Source organism: Neophocaena asiaeorientalis, unplaced genomic scaffold (assembly GCF_003031525.2).
Source record: "Neophocaena asiaeorientalis asiaeorientalis breed wild unplaced genomic scaffold, Neophocaena_asiaeorientalis_V1.1 scaffold89, whole genome shotgun sequence".
NCBI classification, from domain to species: Eukaryota; Metazoa; Chordata; class Mammalia; order Artiodactyla; family Phocoenidae; genus Neophocaena; species Neophocaena asiaeorientalis.
This window is the reverse complement of record NW_020172592.1, coordinates 8735043-8761922: the sequence shown is the minus strand read 5'-3', so window position 1 is coordinate 8761922 and position 26880 is coordinate 8735043. Positions and strand designations below refer to the sequence as shown.

Genomic DNA, 26880 nt, shown 5'->3' with positions numbered 1-26880 from the left:
ACTGAGGGTGGAAGATAAGAGAAGGAGTCTGAGAAAGAGGACCTGATGAGCACAAGTTGTCATTTAAAGTCAAGTTGGTACATTCAGAAGCACAGACCCAGGATACAAAGAGATATTTGGATCTGAAATTCACAAGCAGAAATATGAAACAGAAATCAAACCCTGAGGTACAGAAATACTGAGATAATGCATAATTGGTCCCTTTACTAATCCTTTATAAATTTCCAGGTTCATGATAGTCAAGGCAAGCACTTTATTACAATTAAGTATTCCAGCTGTTCATCTGAACAACACTGGAAACATGTTTTTTAAGTGAAAGAGCTAAATAAAAAACAAAAACATAACCTGTGGTGTTCACAGTGGACACTTCGTTGTTATCTCTAAACAGAAGAACTTATCACTTACTGTAAAACTAGAGAAGGCACATTATCTAAACACCATTTTTCTCTTTCTTCTTAAAAGATTGGTGAGTCTCTTAACATTTCATAAATCTGCCCACTTCATTAATTCTGAGAGGCAATGCCTCCAATAAAGTATCCGCAATAGAATGTGACAATTGACTCCAGGCTGTGATTTCATTTGTCAAAAAGTTTGCCAAAACTTAGGAACCTTTATGTGAACCAGGTTCAACATGCCAGCGATGCTGGGGCAATATTTGGATGTTAGGAAAGGATTTATGTTTTAGAGAGTAAATCCTGTGGAATGCAGAGGTTTTGCATTATTTCAGCTTCAACCAGGCATATTATAGAAGTTTCATTTGAGTTTGCTTAAAATTTTCTTGAAATCTGAAATAATGGTTTGTATGCTGAAACATCTTGAGCATCAAAAAAAAAAGAGGCTAGAACTGTTTGCTATTGCAAAAATTACTTTTTATATATTATCTTTTTTATTTCAGTAAACTTAATTACATAATGGTACACGATTAGCTTACGCATTATGGGAAAACTATGCATTATGATTCACTTCTAAAAAGTGAAAGATTTTATGGAAATCATTTTCGAAATAAAGATACAGAATGAATGAATATCTATGATGGGAGTAAGTCTTCTTATGGGACTGAGTGTTCATTTTTATAAGTAGCCCATATGCTTAGAAAAACGGTTTCATTTTTTTCCAAAGATTTTAGGTAGTAGGGTGTGTTTTAAGTTAGAAAAAGATGGACAATCTCTGGTTAACTTCTTGGAAATGTAGTAGTCTCTGAAATGTTTCGCCCCTCAAGCCCAACAGCAATAATTTATATCAAGAATTTTAATATGATCCAGCAATTTCACTACTTGGTATTTACCCAAAAGACTTCAAAAATGTAAGTCCACACAAAGACCTGCACTCAGATGGTTATAGCTGCTTTATTCACAATTGATGAAACTTGGACACAACCAAGATGTCCTTCAGTGGGTGAATGGATAAATAAACTGTGGTATATCCATAGTATTCAATTCACTTTGTTATAAAGCAGAAGCTAACGCACCATTGTAGAGCAGTTATACTCCAATAAAGATGTTGAAAATAAATAAATAAATAAATAAATAAATGAATTATCAAGCCATGAAAAGACCTTAAATACATATTACTAAGTGAAAGAAGCCAATCTGAAAAGGCTGCAAACTGTATGATTCCAACTATATGATATTCCAGAAAAGCAAAATTATGGAGACAGTAAAAAGATCAGTGATTGCCAGGGGTTAGGGAGGAGGGAAAGATGAACAGTCAGAGCAGAGAATTTAGGACAACGAAACCGTTCTGTATGATACTATAATGAGGGATATGTGCATTTGTCAAAACTCATAAAATTGTTAAAAAAAAAAAAGAATTTTAGGACTCCGTGGTTTTGACATTGTTATTTTTAAGTCACTTTTTGGATCATAATGATCATGTAAAATTTCACGGTTGTAGCCTTTGAGTAGTGTTCTTTTTTTCAATCACCTGGAATCAGATCTTCTTCAATGGAGAGCCAATGACTAAAAATAATCATTCCATTTATATGAGGTATCTAAAATAGTCGAATTCATAGATTCAAGGAGTGGAATGGGTGGTTACCAGAGGTTAGGGGAGGGGGAAATGGGAGGTTACAAATCAACTGGCATAAAGTTTCTGTTAAGCAAAATAAATAAGCTCTAGAGAGCTGCTATACAACATTATACCTGTAATCAACAATAATGTATTATACGCTTAAAACTTATTAAGAGGGTAAATTTCACGTTAGGTGTCCTTACCAAAATTAAAAAAAAAATGTAAAGGCTTTGGTATCAGACAGACATGAAAATTTTGTTTTCCCTACTACTTGCTGTACTTTGGGCCTTGGTTTCCTCATCCATAAAAGGATGGAAAATGTCCACTGATTAGAATGGCTGTAATGATTACATGACATGGTTTACCCGAAAATCTTAGTACCATTTCTAGCCAATAATAAATATTCATTAAGTAGTGATGGTTGATATTAATTTTATCATCACCATTATTTACTTCTAACATAAAGAGTTATTTATTTTAAGTAACTTTGAAAACAATTGCTTTAGAGCTAACGCTATTTCAAACGTCAGGATACATCAATGTTGGGGAATGCCAATCAACCTCAGTAAAAAGGAGTAGGAGGGTTGATCTCAAACCAGCACCTCACTGTGTTACTTATGCCAGTTGAGTATCCCATGTATCAGCTCCCCTTTGCTTTAGAAGCATGAAGGTTCACCACTTGGAGGTACATGGGCAAGTTTAGTCATCAGCATTCTGTGTTAGTTGGGACCCTGCTGCTAGGGTTGAAAGTTAGAATTTTCTTGAGAGCAAATTCCACTCCTTTCTTTCAGAGTCATCTGGATGACTTAAGGGCAGAGCATGAAACCAACAGATAAATGGTTTTGGTTATCTAAATGATAGCTAACAAATGTCTTGATTAGAAACTTACATCAGTCTTTTTACTTTTTCTCTATATTATTATATCCATCGTTTTGAATAAAACAGTCTGATAAACATTCCATCAAGTAGATGTACCGACTATTAAAAGCTGGATATATGAATCCTAAATGTCTGGAAATAGGCATCGGAGCAGACTCTACGTGAACCTTGCCTGCCCCACAAAAGAATGCTCTGAAGTTTTATAGCAGTTTTTATTTATGGTCACAGTGATTCTCCAACATTAACAAGCATTAAATTTTCACAGCACTCTTATCACTTTATTTGGCATGGAAATGGTAAATCTGTGACAGCCTAAATATGCAATTATGAATTAAAACTCAATATTTTTTTCTAAGAACGATTCTTTCTATTTAGTTGCTCCCTTTTTAATACATGCAATATCTTATTTCGTTGAAGTTATAAATTATTTAGGATGCAGTTCTTATATTTCAGTAGATACAAATCTTGGTACTAAATGCACATTAAGAGGTTATTGTGCGGTGTGTTGCAAATTGCTGAAAGCCATTTAAATAAAGGCCCCAATTAGTATGAATACTAAGAACTTTGAGAAAAGGAGCAGACAAACCAAAAAATTATTATCCAGACTGGAATAAAGATCAGAGGGGTGTAAATATGTTTTCTATTGGAATTTCTACCACAAATGGTTCTCTCTTCCTGTGTTTAATGGAAAACATACCATGAGTTTATGTATACCTAACAAAAAGAAAAATAAATCATCTATTATCTTCTAAGATGTATGAGCTTATTTATTTATGAAAGATGGCATGGCAAACCACTAAGGTGCCAGATTACTACCCATAAGAGTTTGGAACAGTGGCTTAAGATGAACTCTTTTTCTCCAAAGATAACAGAAGAAAAATCAATATTTGTAGACCAAGCAAACAGCTGGTCTTCCTATGCTTAATCTAAGACTGAAGAGTAGTGTTTAAGAATGCTTATTTCTTTAAGCATTTAAAAGAAGTTTCCAACCTGACAAAGAACAATACTAGTATTTCCTATTCACTCGCATTTTCTAGCCTCTCTGACAATGTTTGTGAAACAAATGCAACGACTTTGATTTACTTTGGCAAATAATTCAAATAATTTAGTCTGGAGTCATCTTTCCTAGTAACATGCGTGAAGTTTAGAGTGTGCAACATTCAATTCCAGTAGTGAAGATAACTGGCTCTGGAAATTGGAAACAACAGCACCATCTAAGCCTTATTCATTGTTGCATAATAATGTCTAGCCTTGTGCCATAATATTGGACAACTTCAGTAGTGCTATCGAGTTCTTGAAAATATTTTTGGAACTGTCCTCTATTATTAGGAATGCACAAGGAAAAAGTTAAGAAAATGCTACTTCAAGAAGTTAAAAGAAAATGATGAAACATGTGCGTTCAAATAAAGCTATTCTTCTGTATGAGTGAAGAGAAAATAGTTAATAGAGCTATAATCCAATGGCATGGCTTTAGAATTGTGGTATCAGAACTAACGGGCATACAACACACAGCCTTTACTGTGTAGAGCTGTTATGCTTCATAAAGGATATTTTGATCCATAACCTATCAGAAGGCACATTATAAAAAAATAATCTACTCGTAGGTTACCTGTCTTTAGTTCCCCTTGATAGGTCATGCACTTTATTCTTTTAAATGATTAGGACATAATATCACCCCAGTTATTTAGCTACAGCACCTGCCCATTATTGTCACATAAGGTAAAACTCTCTGTTCTTTTCCTGAACTAAAAAGAATCACAGATTGTTAGGCATAAGTTCAATAACAAGGGAACTATAATGAGATTCTGAAACAAGCTATTGTTTAGTAACAACAATTTTTATAAGTTTTGTTCTATATATGATATTTATTACATTCACTTTTTATAAATCACTTAGAAAAGACTCCATTTAACGATCATGGTTAAACAATTCAATATTCTTTACAAAACTTTAAATAATTTTGAAAGGTAGAGTTGTTTCCTGTCTCAAATGAATTAGAGATATAAGAAAATGTAAAGCATTAACCAATATAATTTTAAGTAGTTTCCTCTTCCCCGATCCCACCTCACAGCATCTATTTCCTCCCCCTGATTCCACTTGTCTGATTTTATTGACTTGTAGCCTTTTAACTGTCTTGATAAACTTCTGGATAGAGCATTACATCAAACAACTCTATTGTTAGCTATAACTGCTGAGATATCTAGTCATCTTGCTCTTTCAATTCTCTTCTGTTTCATACATCTTGACGTAGTCATTGCTTATCAATCTTTTCAGGAGACAGAGAGAAAATAGAAAATCAGTCACAGTAATTAGCACCTACATCAACAAGGGTAGCCATATTTACTGAAATGATTTATTTAAACCAATGTTTAATACAATAGAGGGAAAAGGCAGTCAAACAAACAAAACATTTGTCTTTCCCCTCCAAATACAGCTTACATTTTTACCTAATTGCTCACAGCACTATCTCAACTCTCGACTTATCTTACTTGTACCCATCTTTGACTTCTCAGCTCTCATCTCAATCCTTGGTAAAGAATGCCTCCTCTGCTTCTCCATTACACTTATTATCTTTTATACACTTTTATCACTTGACCTGATACCTCATTTTGTGAGCCATTCGTATGTTTTCTATCAAAATGCAATATTACTGGGCACTCACCATGCCAGTTGCTTTGCTAGTACTCCATGTGTATCATCCATGATACATTTTAAAAGGGTACCAGCTAAACCTCATGTAATCTACAGAAGCATCCAAAAGGTTAGATCTTTTATTATCCCCATCTTTTAAACAAACACTGAGTTTTAGTGGGGCATATTGTCCAAGGTCACGTAGTCAAGGGTCAGATCTGAGCCCCAAATTCCTGATTACTAACACCATGTTCTTAACTACTATGTTCTACCGATTCTAAGTAGATTATTGTTCTGGCCTTGGTACCATGCACCTAAAATGTACTTAAACATATGAATTAAAAATAATGATAATGGGCTTCCCTGGTGGTGCAGTGATTGAGAGTCTGCCTGCCGATGCAGGGGACACGGGTTCGTGCCCCGGTCCAGGAAGATCCCACATGCCGCGGAGAGGCTGGGACCGTGAGCCATGGCCGCTGAGCCTGCGCATCCAGAGCCTGTGCTCCGCAATGGGAGAGGCCACAGCGGTGGCAAAAAAAAAAAAAAAATAATAATAATGATGATGACATTTTATGGGATATTTAAACATTTCCATTGGAAACTGAAGGAAAAAGACTGAATAGGTACTGAATACCTCTTTTGTGTCATGCATCGTGTGCTCAGAGAAATCAAGTTAACTGCCCATGATTATTCCATTAGTACCTGAACGTACCTCATATGATTTTTAAAAATATGGTTAAGCAAACTAATATACTAAACACTTCATGAACTATCCTTAACACGTTCTCTTCTGTTTATTGTTTATTTACTTCCATCGCCTAGAATGTTTTCTATTCTTCCTCTCTCCTCCACACCTGCCAAAATGCTCTTTGAGGCCCACCTCAAATTCATCTTCTCACAAGAGGACTTTCCTGATCCATGGCCTCTGTGATATCTTAATTTTCCGAATTCTCACAGCCCTTTGTTAGGATACATTACTCTTCGCACATTTGTGTCACAATGGGTGTTTTAACAAACTCTTCCCCTTGGGGCAGAATTCACATTATCTTTGTACATATTCCACAATGTATAGTGTACTTCATTGCATACCATATTAGTATGAGGGATGATCAAAGATTATAAAGAATCACTGATCCCTGACATACTCAGATTTTCAGAACTGGCTCCCATTGCCTCACTATCTGCTACTCCTTTCCATAAAGATTAAATTAATGTTCAATTAATGTTGTGGCTCCTTAGATAAGCTATACATATTAATGCCTCGTGTTTCCAGATTGCGCTTCTACCAGAAAGTGCTTCCTTGGAAAATTTTCTTCATCCTTGTATGTCTATCTTAATTTTCACTCCCTGTAAAACATATTTTCTCTATGCTCATAGCATACTGCAGAATAATTAACACGCCACTGTCACCTCTAAATTTCACAGCATTTGTTTTATATCTAACTGATGGACCAATCTGCCTTATTGTTGGGTGGTATACTTTCTCGAGCACTATGTTGTGAGGTTCTTGAGAAAAGGGATTAACCCTACATGACTTTCTTTCCATAGTAATCATTATAGTGATTGGTGCATAGTTACACTTAGTTCATTTTTGTCCATTTGAAATGAGTTTGTTTTAAAAGAACATTTTCTGGATGAGAAAGAGAATACTATTTAAAGAAGCAAGAGCATAACAGCATGGAAATATGTGCTGAGTGATCAGACTTACAGTAAAACCCTGGACCAAACTGCAACAACAACAACAACACATGGGCGCATGCATCTGAGTTGAAGAATTTGTCTTTCTTTTAGGACTGTTCACATCCAGCAGCTGAGTCAATGTTTCTCCATTCCCGGTCATTCTCCCTCTCCTCACATTCCTCTACTATTGCTCTAGGAAATAAACTCCAAATGGCAACTGGCAATTGTCTAGTAGACTGAGGAATTCATCCTATTTTGTAAAACTTCCATATTTTAAAAAATTAGCCCCATGATACACTAAACCCTAATTAATCTGGGTTGCTATAGGAGGGTAGGATTCTTCTGCATGGGGACTGTGTCTTCTATCTCTGTCCCGTTTGTCAGAGACCCTGCACCAGAACATGCCTGCTGAATGAAGTATGGCATGTACAGCCATTCTATATTGGTGAATTTTATTTAAATATTTAGTATAATGATCGTTTCTTGGTTCTCTTGAGTACATATGTTAGAATGAGTTTTGTTTGTTTTACTATGAGTAAATCGGGGATATAACAGACCTGATTTCAGTCTAACAAAATATGATCTTTTTTTCATTGAAAAGATGATAAATTAATGTTTAAATATTCATCTTTGATTTACTTTATTTTACTTTCTTTCCCTCTACCAGTTGTGTGTGTGTGTCTAACACTACTTTGAATTCGTGTTATTTTAATATCCAGCTTTATATAGAGCAGATGGTAAAAATATTTTAAAAGAGGCACAGCACCATCATATCGAGACTAAGAGTTTCACTGTTTTGAATTTAAAGAAAGGGAAACATTTATTTTTATTTTATCTGTTTCCTTTGCCGGGAGATTTGATTCATGTTTATATGTTCAAAATTTACGAAATGTTACGAAGCATAGGAATACATATATACAGACGTATATATAAATATAAAAAAGTATATTATAGGCAAAACCCAAATTGATATAATGTTAACAGAAAAAGGGGGGCATTAATATTAATACAGGGCAACTGGAGTTAATCTAAAATGCAACCCTTGGCAAAAAAGTAGTTTTTCAGAGATAGACTGATGTAATTATGTCTAACTACAGCTATTTACATTTTAATAATTACTTAAGGTAAAAAATATTTGCCTTTAAATGTTGTCTTAAAAATAATGTAACAGCACAAAGTAGCACTATATTTTACATTTATTGTACTTTACTAAGAAAACACTAGCAGTTTTAAGAATTCATCGCTGATTATTTTTACATTTAAGTTACTATTAAAAGGCGAGTAGCTCTTTGTGATATGGTTATAATTTATAACCGCAGACAGTCTAAGTTTTTAAGCTAAAACTATGCCTCACCTTCACATATCATTTACATATACTGATTGCTTCCACATGTCTGGCATAAGGTAAAAGAGTTTATGAGCATTGTAATATTGCTAAAGCCACAAAGAAATAAAATTCATCTTTGTCTAGAGCACCTCAGAAACTTATTCATGCTGGTGCATAAAGTGTTTTCCAAAGGAATTCTGCCTTCCAGAGAAGTCCTTTAAAAGCCAGCTGTGGTTAGTGTCACCTCCCCTTCTGACAACGTCTAGATTTCCCAGTCTGGCTTCCCAGTGTCTTCTGTTAGACAAAAGCCCCTTTAAGTGGCTCCCAACATTTTCTTCATTCTATTTACTAGCTTCAGACTGCAAGTTTATTTTCTCGAATGACTGCATATCCTTTTTCCTGCAAGTGGGTTATTCGCCATCACAGGAGGTTCATAGAATTGGTCTGAGAGACTCAGACCTCATATCTACAATGTTTCATTCAGCCTCGGGGACATATTAAATGGGAATATTGTGTTAATTCCTCTGTGGATTCAATACTTTGTAAGTTGTCATGAAGGATGTTGTGTCTTCATGGACCAAGTCATAACAAAATAATATTCAAGGCAACCATTACGCCATTTGACAGGATATGCTGTAAGTACAGGAGCTAATAAAACTAGTCATTTCCTGGTTATTTTTACTGAATATTAAATGGCTGACCTTGGTTCATGTTGAAAACACAAACTGGAACTTATAATCTGCGAGATGCAGGCAAGTCTTTTTTCTTAAGGAACAGGTGCTCCTTTGCTCAGTCTGGCTCACTATGCATTGAGAGCCAGAAGACCTAAAAATCATGTCTGCTTTCATCCCCATAATTAGTGTTTTATTAAATTAATTAATTTATTAATTTTTTGGCTGTGTTGGGTCTTCGTTGCTGCACACGGGCTTTCTCTAGTTGCGGCGAGCAGGGGCTACTCTTCGTCGAGGCACGCGGGCTTCTCATTGCAGTGGCTTCCCTTGTTGCGCAGCATGGGCCCTAGAGCATGCGTGCTTCAGTAGTTGTGGCTCGTGGGCTCTAGAGCACAGGCTCAGTAGCTGTGGCGCACGGGTTTAGTTGCTCCATGGCATGTGGGATCTTCCCAGACCAGGGATCCAAATGGTGTCCCCTGCATTGGCAGGCAGATTCTTGAGAACCCATGTCCCCTGCATCGGCAGGCGGACTCTCAACCACTGCACCACCAGGGAAGCCCGCAGGCAGATTCTTAACCACTGCGACACCAGGGAAGTCCCCCCATGGTCGGTATCATGTATACCCTCATCCATAGTCCACACTTAAAACTGTGACAAGCAACAAGTCAACACCAAGACATTTAAGGGCACTTATGTAGGACTGAAAGGCTGAATGTTAGACTCAGCTTTTTAAATTTTTTTACAACTGTTTACTTGCAACACTAGCTTTTCACAAAGTGTTCTCCTGTATTCACTGACCAGATGACATTGACAAACTTCATGTTTTCAAAGATTTGCACTATTATGCTACGTGTCTCTGAAAGAAGCACATTACAAATACAATAACTGTGATTTTCTTTGTATTATTAGCATTTATTAATTTGGTTCACAAAATAAGCATAATAGGTAGAGAATGCATTCATGCACACCCACTCTGAATGAGCAAAACTCTGTAACCTAGAACCTATGCAATTATTAATCTGTCACAAGAAATTAATAGCTAATGAATCTCTTCCATGTACCAAGCACTGACTGAACACCTTACACGTGTATTGTCAATATCCCAATAAGAGCTACTGTAAAGTAGCTATTCTCCGCATGTAACAGAAGAGCAACCGGAGGCTAAAATACATGCCAGAGTCCTAACACCTAGAAGATGCCAGAGTCAATTCACTGCTTTCTTTGCTAGGCTTAGATTCCTCTTGTATTGGTGAAATTTTTGTTCCAGCAGCTAAATTCCAAAAGGCCACTAATTTTCAAAAGGCCAGCAAGTAGGTACCTGAACTCTGTAAACACAGCATGACTTACTATTCAGTAATACTAAATAATGACAACACATATGATCAAATATATACAATTTTAATTGAATATGTGCTATCACTTTGTATACTCCAAGAATGTGAAATTTTATTCTTTAGTAAATGTGAAAAGGCAGTAAATCTGCTACTAACTCTATAAATAAAACTAATTTGTATGAAAAAGATGGTGTAATATGTACAATGGAGGATCTGTTCAGGAGACTATGACCCTTAGTGTATGTTGCTTGTGGTACAGTTCAATATTCTGGACTGAGACCTGTACTAAAGAAACCAATCGCTGGGCTTCCCTGGTGGCGCAGTGGTTGAGAGTCCGCCTGCCGATGCAGGGGACACGGGTTCCTGCCCCAGTCCAGGAAGATCCCACATGCCGCGGAGCAGCTGCGCCCGTGAGCCATGGCCGCTGAGCCTGCGCGTCCGGAGCCTGTTGCCCCGCAACGGGAGAGGCCACAACAGTGAGAGGCCCGAGTACCCCAAAAAAAAAAAAAAAAAAAAAAAGAAACCAATCGCTATAACATTGCTCATTTCACTCCCTTATATGGCATCTGCTTAGAACAGACTAAACAGATTCTTTCAGAATTAATGTGCAGATGTTTATATAGATGGGAACAGAAGTACTGTCATAGAGCAGACAGTTTTTTTCCAATTTGACAGCTAAAGAGAAAAGCCAATCAGATAAGTAGTAATCTTGTTTCTGATGAAACAGTAGGCACAACGGACACCGTGCCTTGCTAAGTGATTTCATGCACGCCAGAAAGAAACTATTTGTTTGAGTCACTGGGTCTCATTTTGTTGTTATGCTAGAAATCTTTCTCAAGAATCTGTCTGGATTAGAGGGTTGAATCAATAGAGAACGGACGTCTGCTCTGTTAGAGTGAGCAGAGGGAACCTTAATTCTGTTCTGAATAAGCACCTTGGGAAGCAAAAGAAGGCTGAGACCTTACTGAACATGAAAAACATGCAATGAAAGCAAGAAAACTCCATGGCTCCAGGTCAGCATGTGAGAGTCTAACAGGGAATCTGAGTCTTAGGAGTAGCTGCTCTGAGTACAGCTTCTAATTTTATCTAGTTAGAATCAAATGCAAAGGAGTGAATCTTTGCTTTCCAGCCCAGGAGAAAAAAAAAAAAAAATTCATCAAAAGAATGATGAACTGGGCTTCCCTGGTGGCACAGTGGTTGAGAGTCCGCCTGCCGATGCAGGGGACATGCGTTCATGCCCCGGTCCGGGAAGATCCCACATGTTGCGGAGCGGCTGGGCCCGTGATCCATGGCCACTGAGCCTGCGCCTCTGGAGCCTGTGCTCCGCAACGGGAGAGGCCACAACAGTGAGAGGCCTGCGTACCGCAAAAAAAAAAAAAAAAATAAAGAAAGAAAAAAAGAATAATGATGAACTCATATAATATGGTGATGGGGAAAAAAGAAAGTCACCTTTGATATCTTGCTTTGCCTAAATAGTGACTTTGTGACAGAGTAAAATGCATGTATCATTCCTCATCAGAAGTTTTACATGTATAGTCTGCCATAAACTTAATATTTGAAGGAATTAGTATATAATGTAGAATATTTTTAGGTAGAGCTATATCCTAAATGACACTCAACTGTTGGAATTTATAATTTTACATGAAATCATAAATATCTGCAGTTTTTCTTAAGTATAACTTGCATTTTTCTGGATATGTGAAATTATATGCTCTATGTAGATAAGGTGAGCTACATGCCCACATATGAAGTCTCTGTACCCCAGGATAACAAGGTCATTACGTGAAGCCTAACCTGAGTTATAAGTCTTGTTACAGAATCTTGCTTCTGCATCTCAGATGATGACTCAGTAACTCAGAACTAAAGCCCTACTCCCAGGATTCGGGATGCCTAAAGTGTTGCTTCGCACATGCCACTCACTTATAAACTTTAAAAAATTTCATCATCTATTACTCAAATCTAAAGTTTAAATCCTGTACACTCTGTTTCAGAGTTCCCTACCATTTATCAGCATTTGAACTGCTTCTGTAGCCTTAAATTATTTTTCTTCCAATCAAATATTTCACTACTTGACTTTAATTAATTTATTTATTTTTGCTGTGTTGTGTCTTCATTTCTGTGCGAGGGCTTTCTCCAGTTGTGGCAAGCGGGGGCCACTCTTCATTGCAGTGCGCGGGCCTCTCACTATTGCAGCCTCTCTTGTGGAGCACAGGCTCCAAACGCTCAGGCTCAGTAGTTGTGGCTCAAGGGCCCAGTTGCTCCACGGCATGTGGGATCCTCCCAGACCAGAGCTCAAACCCATGCCCCCTGCATTAGCAGGCAGATTCTCAACCACTGCGCCACCAGGGAAGCCCCAGTACTTGATTTTACAAACCTTTAAACTGGGCTACTGTTTTGTTCTCAAATCCATTGTTTGTATGGTCTCACCTCTGCTCCTTAGCTCTCTCACCTGGAATGATTACCAGCCACCTCCTCACTTCTTCCTTCAATCACTTCATTCAAGGAGTATTTAGTAAGGCTCTGTCATGCACAAGACTCTGTACTTGACTGAGAATATAAGATAGATAAAGAGCAGGTGTGATCTTACAAAGTTGACTATCTGTGTCTTCTTCCCTTCTGAATGCTAAGTTTCTTCAGGACAGGTGCCATATTATGTTTCCTACCTCTGTTTCTCTGCCTCTTCAAAAGCCTTGCCAAAGGTGATACTCAAGTCGATGTCTGTTTGAGAAGACAATGTCAGTACACAATTGAGAGGGTAGGAGGACAGGCGGCAGAAAGGTCACAGGTGTGATGTGAAGGGAGTACTATATTGGGGCATGTTTGGGCCGTAAGGTGGAGAGTTTCACTTTCCAGATACTATCAATTGTTGTCTAATACTCCTAGTTGCAGAAAACTTAAAACTTATTGTTCTTGAATTCTCCAGATCCTCCCTACACACAATCATTCCCCAAACCCAATTTTTCTATACGTTCAATGTGTCCCATTTCCAGCATTTCTTTCTCATTTCAATTATCATGATCCTTATTCCGGCATTCATTTCCTCATAGCTGAACCATGGCAGGCCCTCCAAATAGCTCCTCCGTGCCCTAGACTACTTTAGGTTAATCATCCTTCTAGGTAAAACTAAGGAGTTTGGCTGTAATCAGTAGGAACTTTTTAAAAAGGAGAGGCATAATTAGATTTGAATTTAAGAAAGAGTTGTAGCCAGTAATGACAGAAAGAAGAGACAACTATAGGCGACTGCTGTCATAACAGGGCAAGTAATGATAAGAGCCTGACTTAACCTGGAGGACAGAAGAGGAAAGATTTGAGGGATGAACTCAAGAGGGAGAATCCATAGAACATTGAGATTGGTTAGATATGGGGAGAGTCAGCAAGGGGAAGGCAAAGATGCTAGTGGTCTGAACAACTAGGACAAAATGACAACAATCCCTGCAACGGGGAACAAAGAGGGTAAACAAGTTTGTAGAGAGGACTGTGAGTATAGTTCTGAACAAACAAGTTGAGTTGGGGTTCCCTGTGACAGATCCAAGTGTAGATTTTCTGTGGCCTTTGCTATGTAGAAGGGGTACATGCAAAAGCCCCCAGCTTACTCAGCAGCTGGTTCCCAGAACTTGTAGCACCTGGGAAAGTAATTTTCCCAAGCAGGGGCATGGGCAGACTGGGAAGAGTTCCCTGGGTAACCCTGGCTCATGCTCTCCAGTTGTCAGCTTTCTGCTGTGCTTTCCCTCCCACTCATCAGTTGTGGGACACTTCTACATCTCAAGGGTCAAGAAGACTAATTTGTTTGTCCTTTAGTCAGCATATTTTATAGATGTAAAGTTGAGACATTTAGACTAAAATATATGAGCACCACACCCTCTGTTCTAGGCAGGATGTCTAGCTTTAGGTGTATGTGTGTAGAAGAGAGCCCTTAGAGAAAAGTTAAAGTGGCAAAGTTACCTAATTAAGAAATTGTCATTTAATTTCTGTAGATTAATCTGCTAAAAATGAAAGCTTCCTAGCCTCTTCCCAAGAGAGACAGAAAGGCTTTTAATTTTTGAGGCCTAGAAACTTTTTCTATACCCCCAGGGGAAAATGAACAGATTTTGTTTTCCAAATGATAGACTTAGAGGAGATCTATTTGGATAGGATAAGAAGGTATGGGTTGAAGACTTTGTACTTCCAGAGCAAAGGGGTAGAGGAGGGTGGCCAGGATCAGTTAAAAAGATCATTTATTTCAAGTCTGGAAAGATGAAAGGCTATTGTACTAGCGGGACCTGCTCACACACTACATTCTGGAGGTGGAAGGACCTGAGAGGACCTGTGTGCTTTTAGAGGAAAGACACTACATGACCTGGAGCCAAGATGCTGAGAAGTCTTAATGGAAGGGCTACTGAAAGAGGCAATTTGGTAACTTCCCAGAGTGCTAGTGCCTAAGAGAGAGCAGAGAACTTGGCTAGACAGCAGCACTGCACAGTAGAAGATGCTCTGGTAAGGTCAACCACTAAAGGACAGAAAATCATGGCCAGTCCTGAACCACTCAAGACCTGCCATCGAGCAAAGGGAGAGACAGTCTCCCATGACCTTTTGCCTCAGTCTGTGTTCTAGTGATTGGCATTCCATTTTCCATAATTCTCAAACATGATGTGATTTAGAAAAATAATGAGTTAAATGTAACTTTTCTTGTATTTGTTATGGATACACACACATTTGAACTACGTCTAAACACATTGATTTGTGGAGCTCTTCATCTATATATAATTCTGCAAGTACAAGGGATTATTCTATTATGACCCAAATTCCAGAAGTAACTTTTTGCAGTTTGTGTTGCAAAATACCACAAACCTACAACTTTGTCTAATATGTTATGAAATGTTCCAAGATTTTACTAGCTTGTTTGTCATGAAACTAAGTTTCCTTCTTAAGTGAGCCAGAGGAACATCCTGAATGATAGCAAAGTGCTAAGCAAATTAAAATATATGTAATATATGACTTTGCATTTAAAGACGTGGCACATAACAGGAATACACAGTTAAAGGGGCATCTTAATACTTGATGATCATCACATAGATGATATGGATGTCTTCATATTAAAAACAAATATGATTTATAAAATAGCAGTTGCTCTTTTCAAAATTGTTGGTGGAGAAAGACAAATACCATATGCTAACACATATATATGGAATTTAAGAAAAAATAAAAAGGTTATGAAGAACCTAGGGGTAAGACAGGAATAAAGACACAGACCTACTAGAGAATGGACTTGAGGATATGGGGAGGGGGAAGGGTAAGCTGGGACAAAGTGAGAGAGTGGCATGGACATATATACACTACAAAACATAAAATAGATAGCTAGTGGGAAGCAGCTGCATAGCACAGGGAGATCAGCTCTGCGCTTTGTGACCACCTAGAGGGGTGGGATAGGGAGAGTGGGAGGGAGGGAGATGCAAGAGGGAAGAGATATGGGAACATATGTATATGTATAACTGATTCACTTTGTTATAAAGCAGAAACTAACACACCATTGTAAGGCAATTATACTCCAATAAAGATGTAAATAAATAAATAAATAAAATTGTTGGTGGATTGGTTACAGAAATAATAGAGTAAAGCAGAAAAAAATAGGAATTCACTAGGAGAACAAGAAGAAACCTGCATTCTAAACCAGTATATTTTATAATTTCAAGGAACAAAAGTCACAGTGTTTTCTATACTGGATAACAACACTCAACTTTCCTCTTTTCTCCATTGGTTAGAAAGAAGCTTGTCTCATATACTTAACAGATAAATCTCAAAGGAGAGATGGAATAAGCCCAAATGACCACTGTGACCACTGTGGAAAAGTCTTTCAAGGATGTGCCACTTGTCCATCTTGCTCTCACTTTCAGTCAAACATAGACAAACACCTGTTAACTAGATGACATTCCTAGCCTGACATATTACAACTTTAAGTTCCCCTTGTTAAAGGACACACTTGTTTCCATACCACATTTGAATGCATAAGAATATATATATAACTGTATTATTACATACTTTATAAAATATATTGCTTTTATAAAAAAATACCCCCAAAATATTTTTGATAGTGGTTTAATTGTCACTTTTTTCTATTTCTGCCTTCTCACATACTTCTTGTCTTTCAAGGCCCACCTTCCTTATGCCTTATTTTACAAAATTCCCTGAAGTCTTTAGGTAGATGTGATACCACCTTCCTCAGAAGTCCCATTATATATTTACTTTATTTATCCAAGAATCTACTTATTCATGAAGAAATCTGCCACTTGCCTTACATGGTTTTATGTGTTTGTCTTACATATAAAATACAAGTAAGAAATGCTTATTATTTATCATAACTTATTTTTGTAAATAATTGAAGTTTGCATAGCTAATGAAAACCTAGGTTCATTTAAACTAATTCTTAAAGGATGATTACAACAGAGCAGAGTCTATTCTCTTGAAATTTCAAATTTGAAGGTAAAATTTCTGCACATATTATAAAGACTCAAAAGTGCTTGTATAGTTTTGGTTTGACCTCAGGCATAAAGAACTTTGTTTTGGCTTTCCCAAAATATATTCTGGAAGGGCTTGGATTAGGACTTAATCATTTATAAGCACCATGAATAACTATGATTTGAATGTAAGAGCACTCTGGGTAGTTGTATTATTTCCTTTCCTATTGATACTTCTACCTTGTCACAAGACTAACATATATTTTATAAGACTGTAAAGTCAAGCACTGTACATTAATTTATATTCTAGATATCAATTATAGACCTATAAGTGGACTAAGGAAAGTAGCCTACTGTTCTCTCTCACCGTCTCGATTATATAAGATTGGGATCTTAAACAACAAACTCAACATATATTTTGCACATCACACTTCAACAAAGATTCCTGTGGATCTTTCTTATCATATCTACTCTCCTGGGCGGGTGGGGTTTGGGAACAAGGGCTGAGGATGGAAGTAAGTGGTGGTCCCAGGCCATAGAGCACAGAGCCAAAGTAAGCCAGAGGCTTACTTGGAGATGAAAAGCAAGGGGCAATGAGTAACTGCTGCTCTTGATAAGTGGAATCAAGGGTAAGAAGAAGCAAGGAAGGCTCTGCAACATTAATCTTAGCAGGTTGTCAGAGAGCAAAGCCAGGATTCTCCCAAAAGTGTGGACAATGAAATCTAGCCAATTTAAACTTTTAAACGATTGCATTTTCAACTTTGTTTGGTAGGACTGGTTTGTTCTACACAAAAATCCAGATACAGTAAGAGTGATAAGGAGACAGTATGTCTTTAGCCACTATTTGATTTTAGAATCGTCTCGCTCACTTTCTTTTCTTGTTGTGTGTACTGAGATACCATAATAAGGAAACTCAGGGTATTTGTTGAAAGGAATGAAGTAATTTCTCTCCTAGAGGCTTCTAAGATGCATTTATTGTTATATATTTTCCATCTCCTACTTGCAGGCAAACAAAGGTGACCCAGACACTTTGTGATTCAGTGCTGGAATACGCTTGGCTCAGAGGAGACTATTTGTGGAGATACCACTGCCCTTTGCGTGCATCTAAATGCCTCCACTGATATCCTCCTACCTTAGCATTTAGAATTGACTTTACTTTCTCTACCACATTATAACGTACTATTCACTTATAATGAATTGATTTATTACAGATTTGCATTAATTTTGTACTCACTTATAAACAGGTATACTTTGCGGTTAAAAACAAGGTGTATCCAATGAAGCACAAGTTCATTCAATGAGTGACTGTGCTAGCCTTTGAGATTATACCAATGAAAAACCATACAATCTGGCCTTAGAACCTCACAATCTGACACAACAAAGATGACCCACATAAGTAGTTTTCTTGACTGAAGAACTCACTGGACATATCAATAGAACTAAACTTCATTTAGTTTACTGATGAAGACTCAAGTGGGTGATGTTATATTTTATCCAAAGACATGTTTATGATTGCAGTAACAAATTAAGTTACTATAAAGTTTTGGTCAACATTGTTTCCCATAGCACATCTCTTCAAGCAAAGGAAACCTGGACATGTAGTTTCAATGACTCATTCATGAGATGACAAGACTCCCTAAATTCGTGGTCCCTTTCAGTTTTACTCTAAGCTTGTAGGAAACACTAAGACCAATTCACTCTTCATATTTATTCAACAGAATTTTATTTTTACTTATCTTTATTCCCTAATTCAAGTATAAATTGTATATCCTCTTATCCTGGGTTTGACAGAGTCCAGCTTTGTTACTGTCTGGAAATAGCGTGCCAATTCTCTATTTATACTGATGTTTATGTTTTGGCAATAGAAGGAGATAGTAACTGAAGACATTTAGACTTATTTGTGTCAGATAGAATTTATTAGTTCTTTGGTATGTTTAATTATGATAATAATTTAAAATAACCTACAAATCTAAAGGAGTCATTCTTTTAAAAATATACCCAGTGTACTTTTCTAAACATTATTTTACCTTCTCAACTAGCCACTCTCCAATTATAAATGAGGGTGATAATGTGCCACAGGCAGGCTGCCTCGCTCCTGTTAAGTGCACTTTATAATTCAGGCTTAAAATAATTATATATGTATTATTTATACATATCCACAGGACACTGTCCTTCCATCACTCCGATTGCTTGTTACTACTGCTTCACTCATTATTTTATTTACATTTTATAGACGAATTGCACATGTAAATTCTCATTTAAATTAAATTACATTATTTATTTAATTTTGGTTACAACAATCTACTTTTTGAGGGTCAGAAGGTACCAATAAATGCAAAGAGCACATCAAATTCTGTAGCAAATTCCATTTTAACTAATGCTTCTGTTTTGTGCTTGTTACGTATCCTGACTCTCATGCCAGTTTTTCCAAGCTTGGTCTCCACACACTACTCTGTGTGTATTTATCCTAGCAGCCTTCCCATTTCCAAACGAATGAAAGAACTGTCTCAAATTGCTAGTGCCACCTATTAGCAGAAGCATAGAACTGCAAATCATGGTAGTTCCTTTAAACAGCACCTTAGAAGTCATGAAGGGTAAAATCCATCCCAAGACTCACACTGGTTCTAACTTATGTTTACAACTGCTGGTCTTTTTAAAATCAGCTTTCACCGCATGAACTAAGATACTGTCACGAGTTTTGGAGATTTTACTTACAGCTTTGCATTAATGGATCATTTTATCATAGGTTTTTATTTTCATGAAGGTTTGATAAGTGCAATGTCTTGATCAATTAATATGTAACTCTCTATGCTATAATATCATGACTTTGTAAATGAATGTTATAGATAATGATCAATTAAAAATTTATTTCAGTACTGGAAGAATTTTAAAAATTCAAGTGTAAATTCTACTTAAAATAGTCCTGACTTTAGATTTTACAGTTCTCCAAAACGATGTAAAGGTGTGTGTGATATTTTGATCTTGGGAACTGTGATACGTAGGTGTACCACTGAAGTTTAAATGAGAGAAACTGGGTTAAGAAGTTAAACCACACACTTCCTTACAGCTGACTTTAAGTTCTTGATAACTTTATAAGTTACTTAAAGCTCAAATCTCAAATACAGTTATATATTCACACTAAATAGAAATACATTATGCTCTGCCACCAACACTTTAACTTTTATTTTGTTACTAGGAACATATGCAATCATACTGATGGATTCCAATTAAATTTATTCCTGAAAAATCCTTTAATAGCATTAATTCTTCAATATAGAATTTAAATATAATAGACTGAAAATCACAACATATTTTAAAATCATGTTTGATTGATACATGATAATGAAAAAAAGAAAACAAAGAAAAATTAGTTATCACAGATCTATACCTCTATTTAGTTGCCTAAATATTTAGGCATTTCATATCACTGACAATAGCGGAGTCTAGGAAATAATTTATATGAAGAGAAATAACAACCTAAAAAAGTTAGAATTGGAAAATTCATCTCTTCAGTATTCAGGTTTCCTTAAGCTATTAAAGACTACACATCATTATCAAAAGTTGGTGAGTTATCTTACATGGGGTGGTTTTGTGGTCTTAGTCATTTTCTTACTTGCCAAAGTCTGCACTGATAAGTTATTATTTCAAAGGCCAATCTGGTTGGCAGCTCCAAACAGAGAAGCCTCAAACTGGAGACTTTCACTAGCTCTCATTTGATCTGATCCGCACTGGATCGCAAGATGTGATACTGTGCATTTCGTTTTATTTTGTTTTTTATTATTTTGCCTGGATATACTTGTCGAGTAGATAAATAAAAAGTTCTAGCTTTCAGCATGCTCAAATCGAAGACTTCAGAACGAAAATATGATTTTTAAAGTTAAAAGAATTGGGGAAGAAAAGGCCATACTAAATAAGAATCAGCAAATAAGAGATCTGATGCCATATATGCAGTGACTACTGGAGATAAGGTATTGCAAAGAATTTATAATGTCTTTGCTCTGTGAAAACATACATGTTACTACCCTAGTCTTCAAAGACACATTCCATTTTAGCTATGAGGAGATTTCCAGTATAAGACAAATTCCATTTTATATTATTACTTGAATACTTGAGATATTCATGAAGACTTTTCATGAGACTCAAAAGATCATGCCTGGGGCTTCCCTGGTGGCGCAGTGTTTAAGAATCTGCCTGCCAATGCAGGGAACACGGGTTCAAGCCCTGGTCCAGGAAGATCCCACATGCCGTGGAGCAACTAAGCCCGTGCGCCACAACTACTGAGCCTGCATGCCACAACTACTGAAGCCCGCGCACCTAGAGCCCATACTCTGCAACAAGAGAAGCCACCGCAATGAGAAGCCCGCGCACCACAACAAAGAATAGCCCCTGCTTGCTGCAACTAGAGGAAGCCTGTGCAAAGTAGCAAAGACCCAATGCAGCCAAAGATAAAAAAATAAATATTAAAAAAATGATCACATCTGCTATAATATACATATGTAATTTAACACATGACTATCTTTACAACCAATAACAATTTTATTTGTAAAGTATTTTATTATAATTTACCACGTGTAGATTGCCAAGATTGTTTTTATTAACTCTAAAATATTAACATAAATTTTGTCCTTCAGGTATATTCACCTATTCATATATGTGTACACATATATGTATGAATATGTAAATATATGCTTGTGCTTTGGCAGACTAATGAAAATCCCAGAAAAGTCAACAAGTTTAATTAGTAAATCATTATTCATACAAATTAAATTTTGATGTGGTCATAATATATTGAATAATGGCAAATAAAAAAGGTTTTGCAAGTTTTAATTCATAATTTTTAATTAAACATTATCATCTCTCAAAAAGATATGTCTGAGAATTTTGATTTAACTAATAATCTCATTCTTACAATAATTAAACAATTTGACTCTGGAAAAAAAACAAAACAAAAAAACCTTTACAAAGTATGAAAAGAAAGCCTCTGAAATGTCTACCATTTATTTAAGGGCTATTTACTAAGTCCTCCCTATGAAGGTAAAGTTAAAGGCACTGATACAATCTTTGGATTCACATGATCACCGTCACATTCAGATTTGCATGTGTCTTTGATTTCTACTAAAACTGAAGGACACAATGTCCTGGAAAAGCTCATTACACTGAGTGATGGAATGTTTGTCATGTGTTTAAAACCCCAGACCTAATATATTTCCTTGTGATTTCCATACGTTTTTCTGAAGTCTTCATTGTACCACACATTCCAAAAGGAAGATTTTATGATAATCTGGTATTTCATGAGAAAAGTGAAATTTGACTAGTTTCGTAGGGCAAATAAACAGTTACTCATCAATTTTAAAAAGAAGCATTATAACATCTAGCTATATTACATGAATTTAAGGAAGGGAAAAGTATCTCTGAGTGAATGTTTCTTGAGGATAATTTGTATGTGACTGCTGAGATTTACAGAGTTCTCACATTTGCTTCCCCCGCAAGGATTCTAAATCAGATTGGTTCAGAGGAAAAGCCAGCCTACCCCATTTTTCTAATATTATCACTTCTCCAGATGGTCCTGAAAACATCTATTTAATTCCTGTTCCTAGAAAGTAAAGAGGTACCTTATTAGATATATATGTATATCCACTACAAAGGCTGCCTTCTTGTTCTTACTTCTCTTTCTTTCTCATTTAACATATCAAATCTCTTTTATCTCCTACCAGGCAAAATGACAAGTAGAAAGTAAGCACAGTGATTGCCTGAAACTTCGTCTTGGCAACCTGAGAAATGAGAGGGTTAATGGTGGATCTTTGAAAACAAGTGACCATGGGAAATTAGGGTTGGCAGGGATTTAACTCTTCATGAATCATGCTGGAATATTTTTAAGGGCAAAGCAGTGGATGTTTTAACTGTGTTTGACATCTAATTAAGAAGGAAAAAGAAGTAGCTAAAAAAAAAAAAAAAAATCTCTATTACAGCTTGGAAACAAAGTACTGACAATTGGCTACCAGGCAGTTGCTTTGGAAAAACAAGTGTACACGTAGAGACAAAAAGGTAATGATAGACCAATAAAAGGGCAGAAGAAAAATTGCTTGGGCCATCCCTATTATTCTTTTTGGTGTTGTTCACTTCACAGCTTGTTTTACCAAATTGCCAAGCTCTAGGTATATCAATAGAATTGTTATGTAGCTGTAGGGCAGTTTTTGGTTTAAAGGAAAGCAGAATAATTCTAATGGATACCATTGCTAAAAAGAGCTCATAGAGACAGTTTCAAATATATACATCTCGTCAATATATACAACTCACTTCATTAGACAAGTTTAAAGTATTTGTATATAACAAAGGGCTATTCTAATTAAATGCTACCTTTTAATATGTAGAAAGAACTGCTGCCTCTTCTACTAATGGAGAGTAATCCATTACCATGGAAATAAAATTCTTGCAAAATAAATAAGAATAATTCTCAGTTCCTACTGATTTTGCAATTTATTTAGCACTTAGACAAGTATCTCTAAATATAGTAGATTTTTAAAATCCATGTCATGTTTCAAACTTACTCCAAAATTATAGCATATAGCTATTCACATATTCAGGAAGTAAACTCGTATGTAAAACTTACTCAGGAATATAAACTTGAAGAAAGTGGACGATTAACCTAAGAATCCTTGGATGAAATACTCCCAAAGAGTAAAAATAGAAAACAAAAACTGATGAAAACACAGATACCATAATATCATACACTAGGAAAATAATTTAAAGACAGTTACTATATAAAGACACAATTGGGATTTAATTAAATATTTAATGGGTGCCATATGATTATTTTTAAAAACCTTATATGAGTACAGTTGCAATTCTGCTTGCTAATGGTTAAAATTCATTCTCATTTTAATAACCAAAAAATTATACCAAAAATAAATATATTTTCCAATTCAGTGTATTTTATCTAAGTATTAAATACAAACAAACACATTTAGTAGGTGTTTAATTTTCTAATCCAAAGTGTGAAAAATTACATCTGTCTTTCCTATTTTGTGGTTCTCATTCACACTAGAGTACTCAGAAAGAGATGTTCCCCATCATGTGAAAATTAAAGAATATCTTTTCTGGCATAAGAGCAATGTATAGTAGACAGACATCTCTACAGATAGATGCAATAATTTTCTTTCACATCATAGGCTAAAAACGAAATATAATTGAAGCTTCTTATTGCCCCACCCCCAACTGTAGAAATTTGAGAATCATAAGAAAGCAACACCCTAGGGAGTAAAACTACTTGACTTAAAACAGTTTAATCCTCAACTCCATGTTAATAATACCTCAGTTATATAAATATTCTCTTCCATTAAAAGTTATATATATCATCTTGGAATCCATATTAGCATGGAATTATATATCTATCTATAAAATCTATCTCAACAAATATAGAACAAATATTTTCTTTAAAATCCTCATTAAAAAACAAGCATACACATTAAGATGTAACAAGACCGATCATGTGATAAGGCTTTTTTTTTCTTCTTAAATTTATACTTTTTTTGAAAAGAAGTTCACACAGCTAGCTGTACAACTAGAAAGTAGTATCTCTTCAGTTCTCACTGAAGTACATATAGAATCAAATAACATTACATTGCAAAGGCCTTAGCTTTGCACCAATTAGCCAAATACACAGTCTTTTGTACAATCATAACACACTGTGGAAAAACTAGTCTGTTCTCTCCAGTTTATATTCTCTTGGCAAACCATGATCTACTGCTTATGTTAAGCATCTGATTGTCAGATCTGAACAAACTGAATATTCATGATGACAATTAACTATTTACTGTCTAAAACTGAGAAAATACAATGTATCATAATAATTATTATAGGTGAGGCACTCACATCTACAAAGAGACCATTGTTGCAATAGTGGTTTTTAAAAATATTTTAATAGGAGTAGAGTCAGAAGAATTATCAGGATATATGGTCACATATATAGATCAGTATTTACCAGGCATTCAGCTTTTCTCTGCAAATGTGATTAAATGTTCTTTGTTTGCATTTAAATTGTCATATATCCAACAGAAGCCATGCTTTTATAAAAAAGTGTTTCAATCATCTCCGAAAGACACACACGATCACAAAGGTTTCCCAGGTTAAACTAAAGGTTTTACGGTTTAGGTTGGGAGGGAGTTCAAGGAATGAAAAGGCAGGGGGCAGGGGGGCATTAGAAAGCTAGTCAAATAAAAGGAAAAGAAAAACTTACCTTTGTAGGATAATTTCAGCCTTGGCACATTGTTCTTCCCATTTGGATAGTTTGCTCTTGCTGTAAGTAATACTCCCCAGAAAAGACAGACAATCCTAGCGAACCAGCCCATGCTGCAGACACTGTGGGTCCTATGCTGCTTCAGTCTCGGGTCCTGTATTGTGCGGCCACAGAAGTTCAAACAATCTGGAAACTGGAGGTAACAGGTGATTTAGGTCAGTTTCATTCATAAATGCAGACAATCAAGACCTCCAAGCAACACTAACACCTCTTCTTCTGTAACAGTCACTGAAGCCCAGAAACTTCAAACCCTCCAAAAAAAAAAAAAAAAAAAAATCGAGCCAGGCACCGGATAATGAGGCACAACTGTTGTGTGGAAAGAAAAAAAAAATCAACAAGGGCTGCAGTAGTGGTGCTTAAGAAGCAGTTCCTTTTATCTAGACTCTTCTGATAGCTGGCGGACTCTAATCCTGCTGCCTGCTTCATTCGGCTCTGGGGAAGCAGAATGAAAGGGGAACAGAGAGAGAGAGAGAGAGAGAGAGAGAGAGAGAGAGAGAGAGAGAGAGAGAGAGAGAAACCGTAAGCAGCGCGGACTTTTCCTGTACACATGTAGGCAGAGATGACACAAGATCCCACAGACAGGTTTTCCCAACACTCACTAGACTGGCTGACAATGGGAGAACAGGCGAGCTCAGCCCACTCCCCTTCCCTCCTGTCACACAACACATGCAAAAAACATCTCGTAGAGATTAGAGCCGGGAGCAGAACACTCCAACGTGCCTGTGAAAGGCATGTAGCTATAAATTTACTTCCCAAGGCAAGCGTTGTTTTATAGCCATTTTTAGGTGCAATTTTGATGAAAAAATATCTGAATTCTGCTACCTACATAATTTCTAACTCATGCTCATTATATAATTCTGCTTGGACTTGTGCGTTGTATGTTATACGTCTGTTTATGCCTATATACGTCTATGGATATGCATATATATGTCTGTCCTTTTCATCAATATAACTTTAACCACTGGAGGTTTTAAAACCTTGTTAGCAATCATTCCCTTCTCCCAAGAAACCCCCTTGGATCAACCACCCCCTTCCCCCGCCCCACTGCAATTTCAGTGAAGAAATTCCTAGTAAAGCCCATTTCAACAATCAGCTCAAGACAAATATAGGTCCACTGAGAATTATAAATTACAACAGGGGATTCTCAAAAGGACACTCAGAATTTTAAAACATGTATGGTTTTCCAGCTCCTGGAATGCTCTGGCTAACATTTTTAGTGCATCACATCTCATTAATTAAAGCCACTTCCCTAGTTTTGGTTTAAAGGGCAGAGGAAGATGACAAAGTTCACAAAAGTCCCTGCTGGGTGTCAAGGACAAACATAAAGAGAATATCTCTGTGTCTTCATGAGCTGGTGAAGGGTTACTAAATTTTCTGTGGACATATATGCATGTATTCAGGCAGTCATACAAACACCATTAATTCTTTTCTAAACAGGCATGTTGCCTGAGGTGTTTAAATTTCCTTTCAATTTTTCTCAAAGCTGATATCCTATGGTTTTGTTTTGTTTTGTTTTGTTTTGAGGAAGGGCGTATGAAGATCAACAGGACAGAACTTTCCCTTCTTTATTCCCCAACTCTCTCTACTCTGCACCCTCCCTCCAACCCCACATACAGCACAC

At 36.4% G+C, this 26880-nt stretch overlaps 1 protein-coding gene across 1 annotated transcript in view; it reads right to left on the bottom strand.

Moving 5' to 3' along the window:
* Positions 1–25707, bottom strand: part of SEMA3A (semaphorin 3A) — a 224422-nt gene extending 198715 nt beyond the window's left edge. Inside the window, exon 1 of the mRNA XM_024738433.1 lies at positions 25200–25707. Coding sequence (XP_024594201.1) covers positions 25200–25311 — 112 coding nt within the window. The 5' untranslated portion in view covers positions 25312–25707. The remainder of the gene's footprint in view (positions 1–25199) is intronic.
* Positions 25708–26880: the final 1173 nt, after the last annotated feature.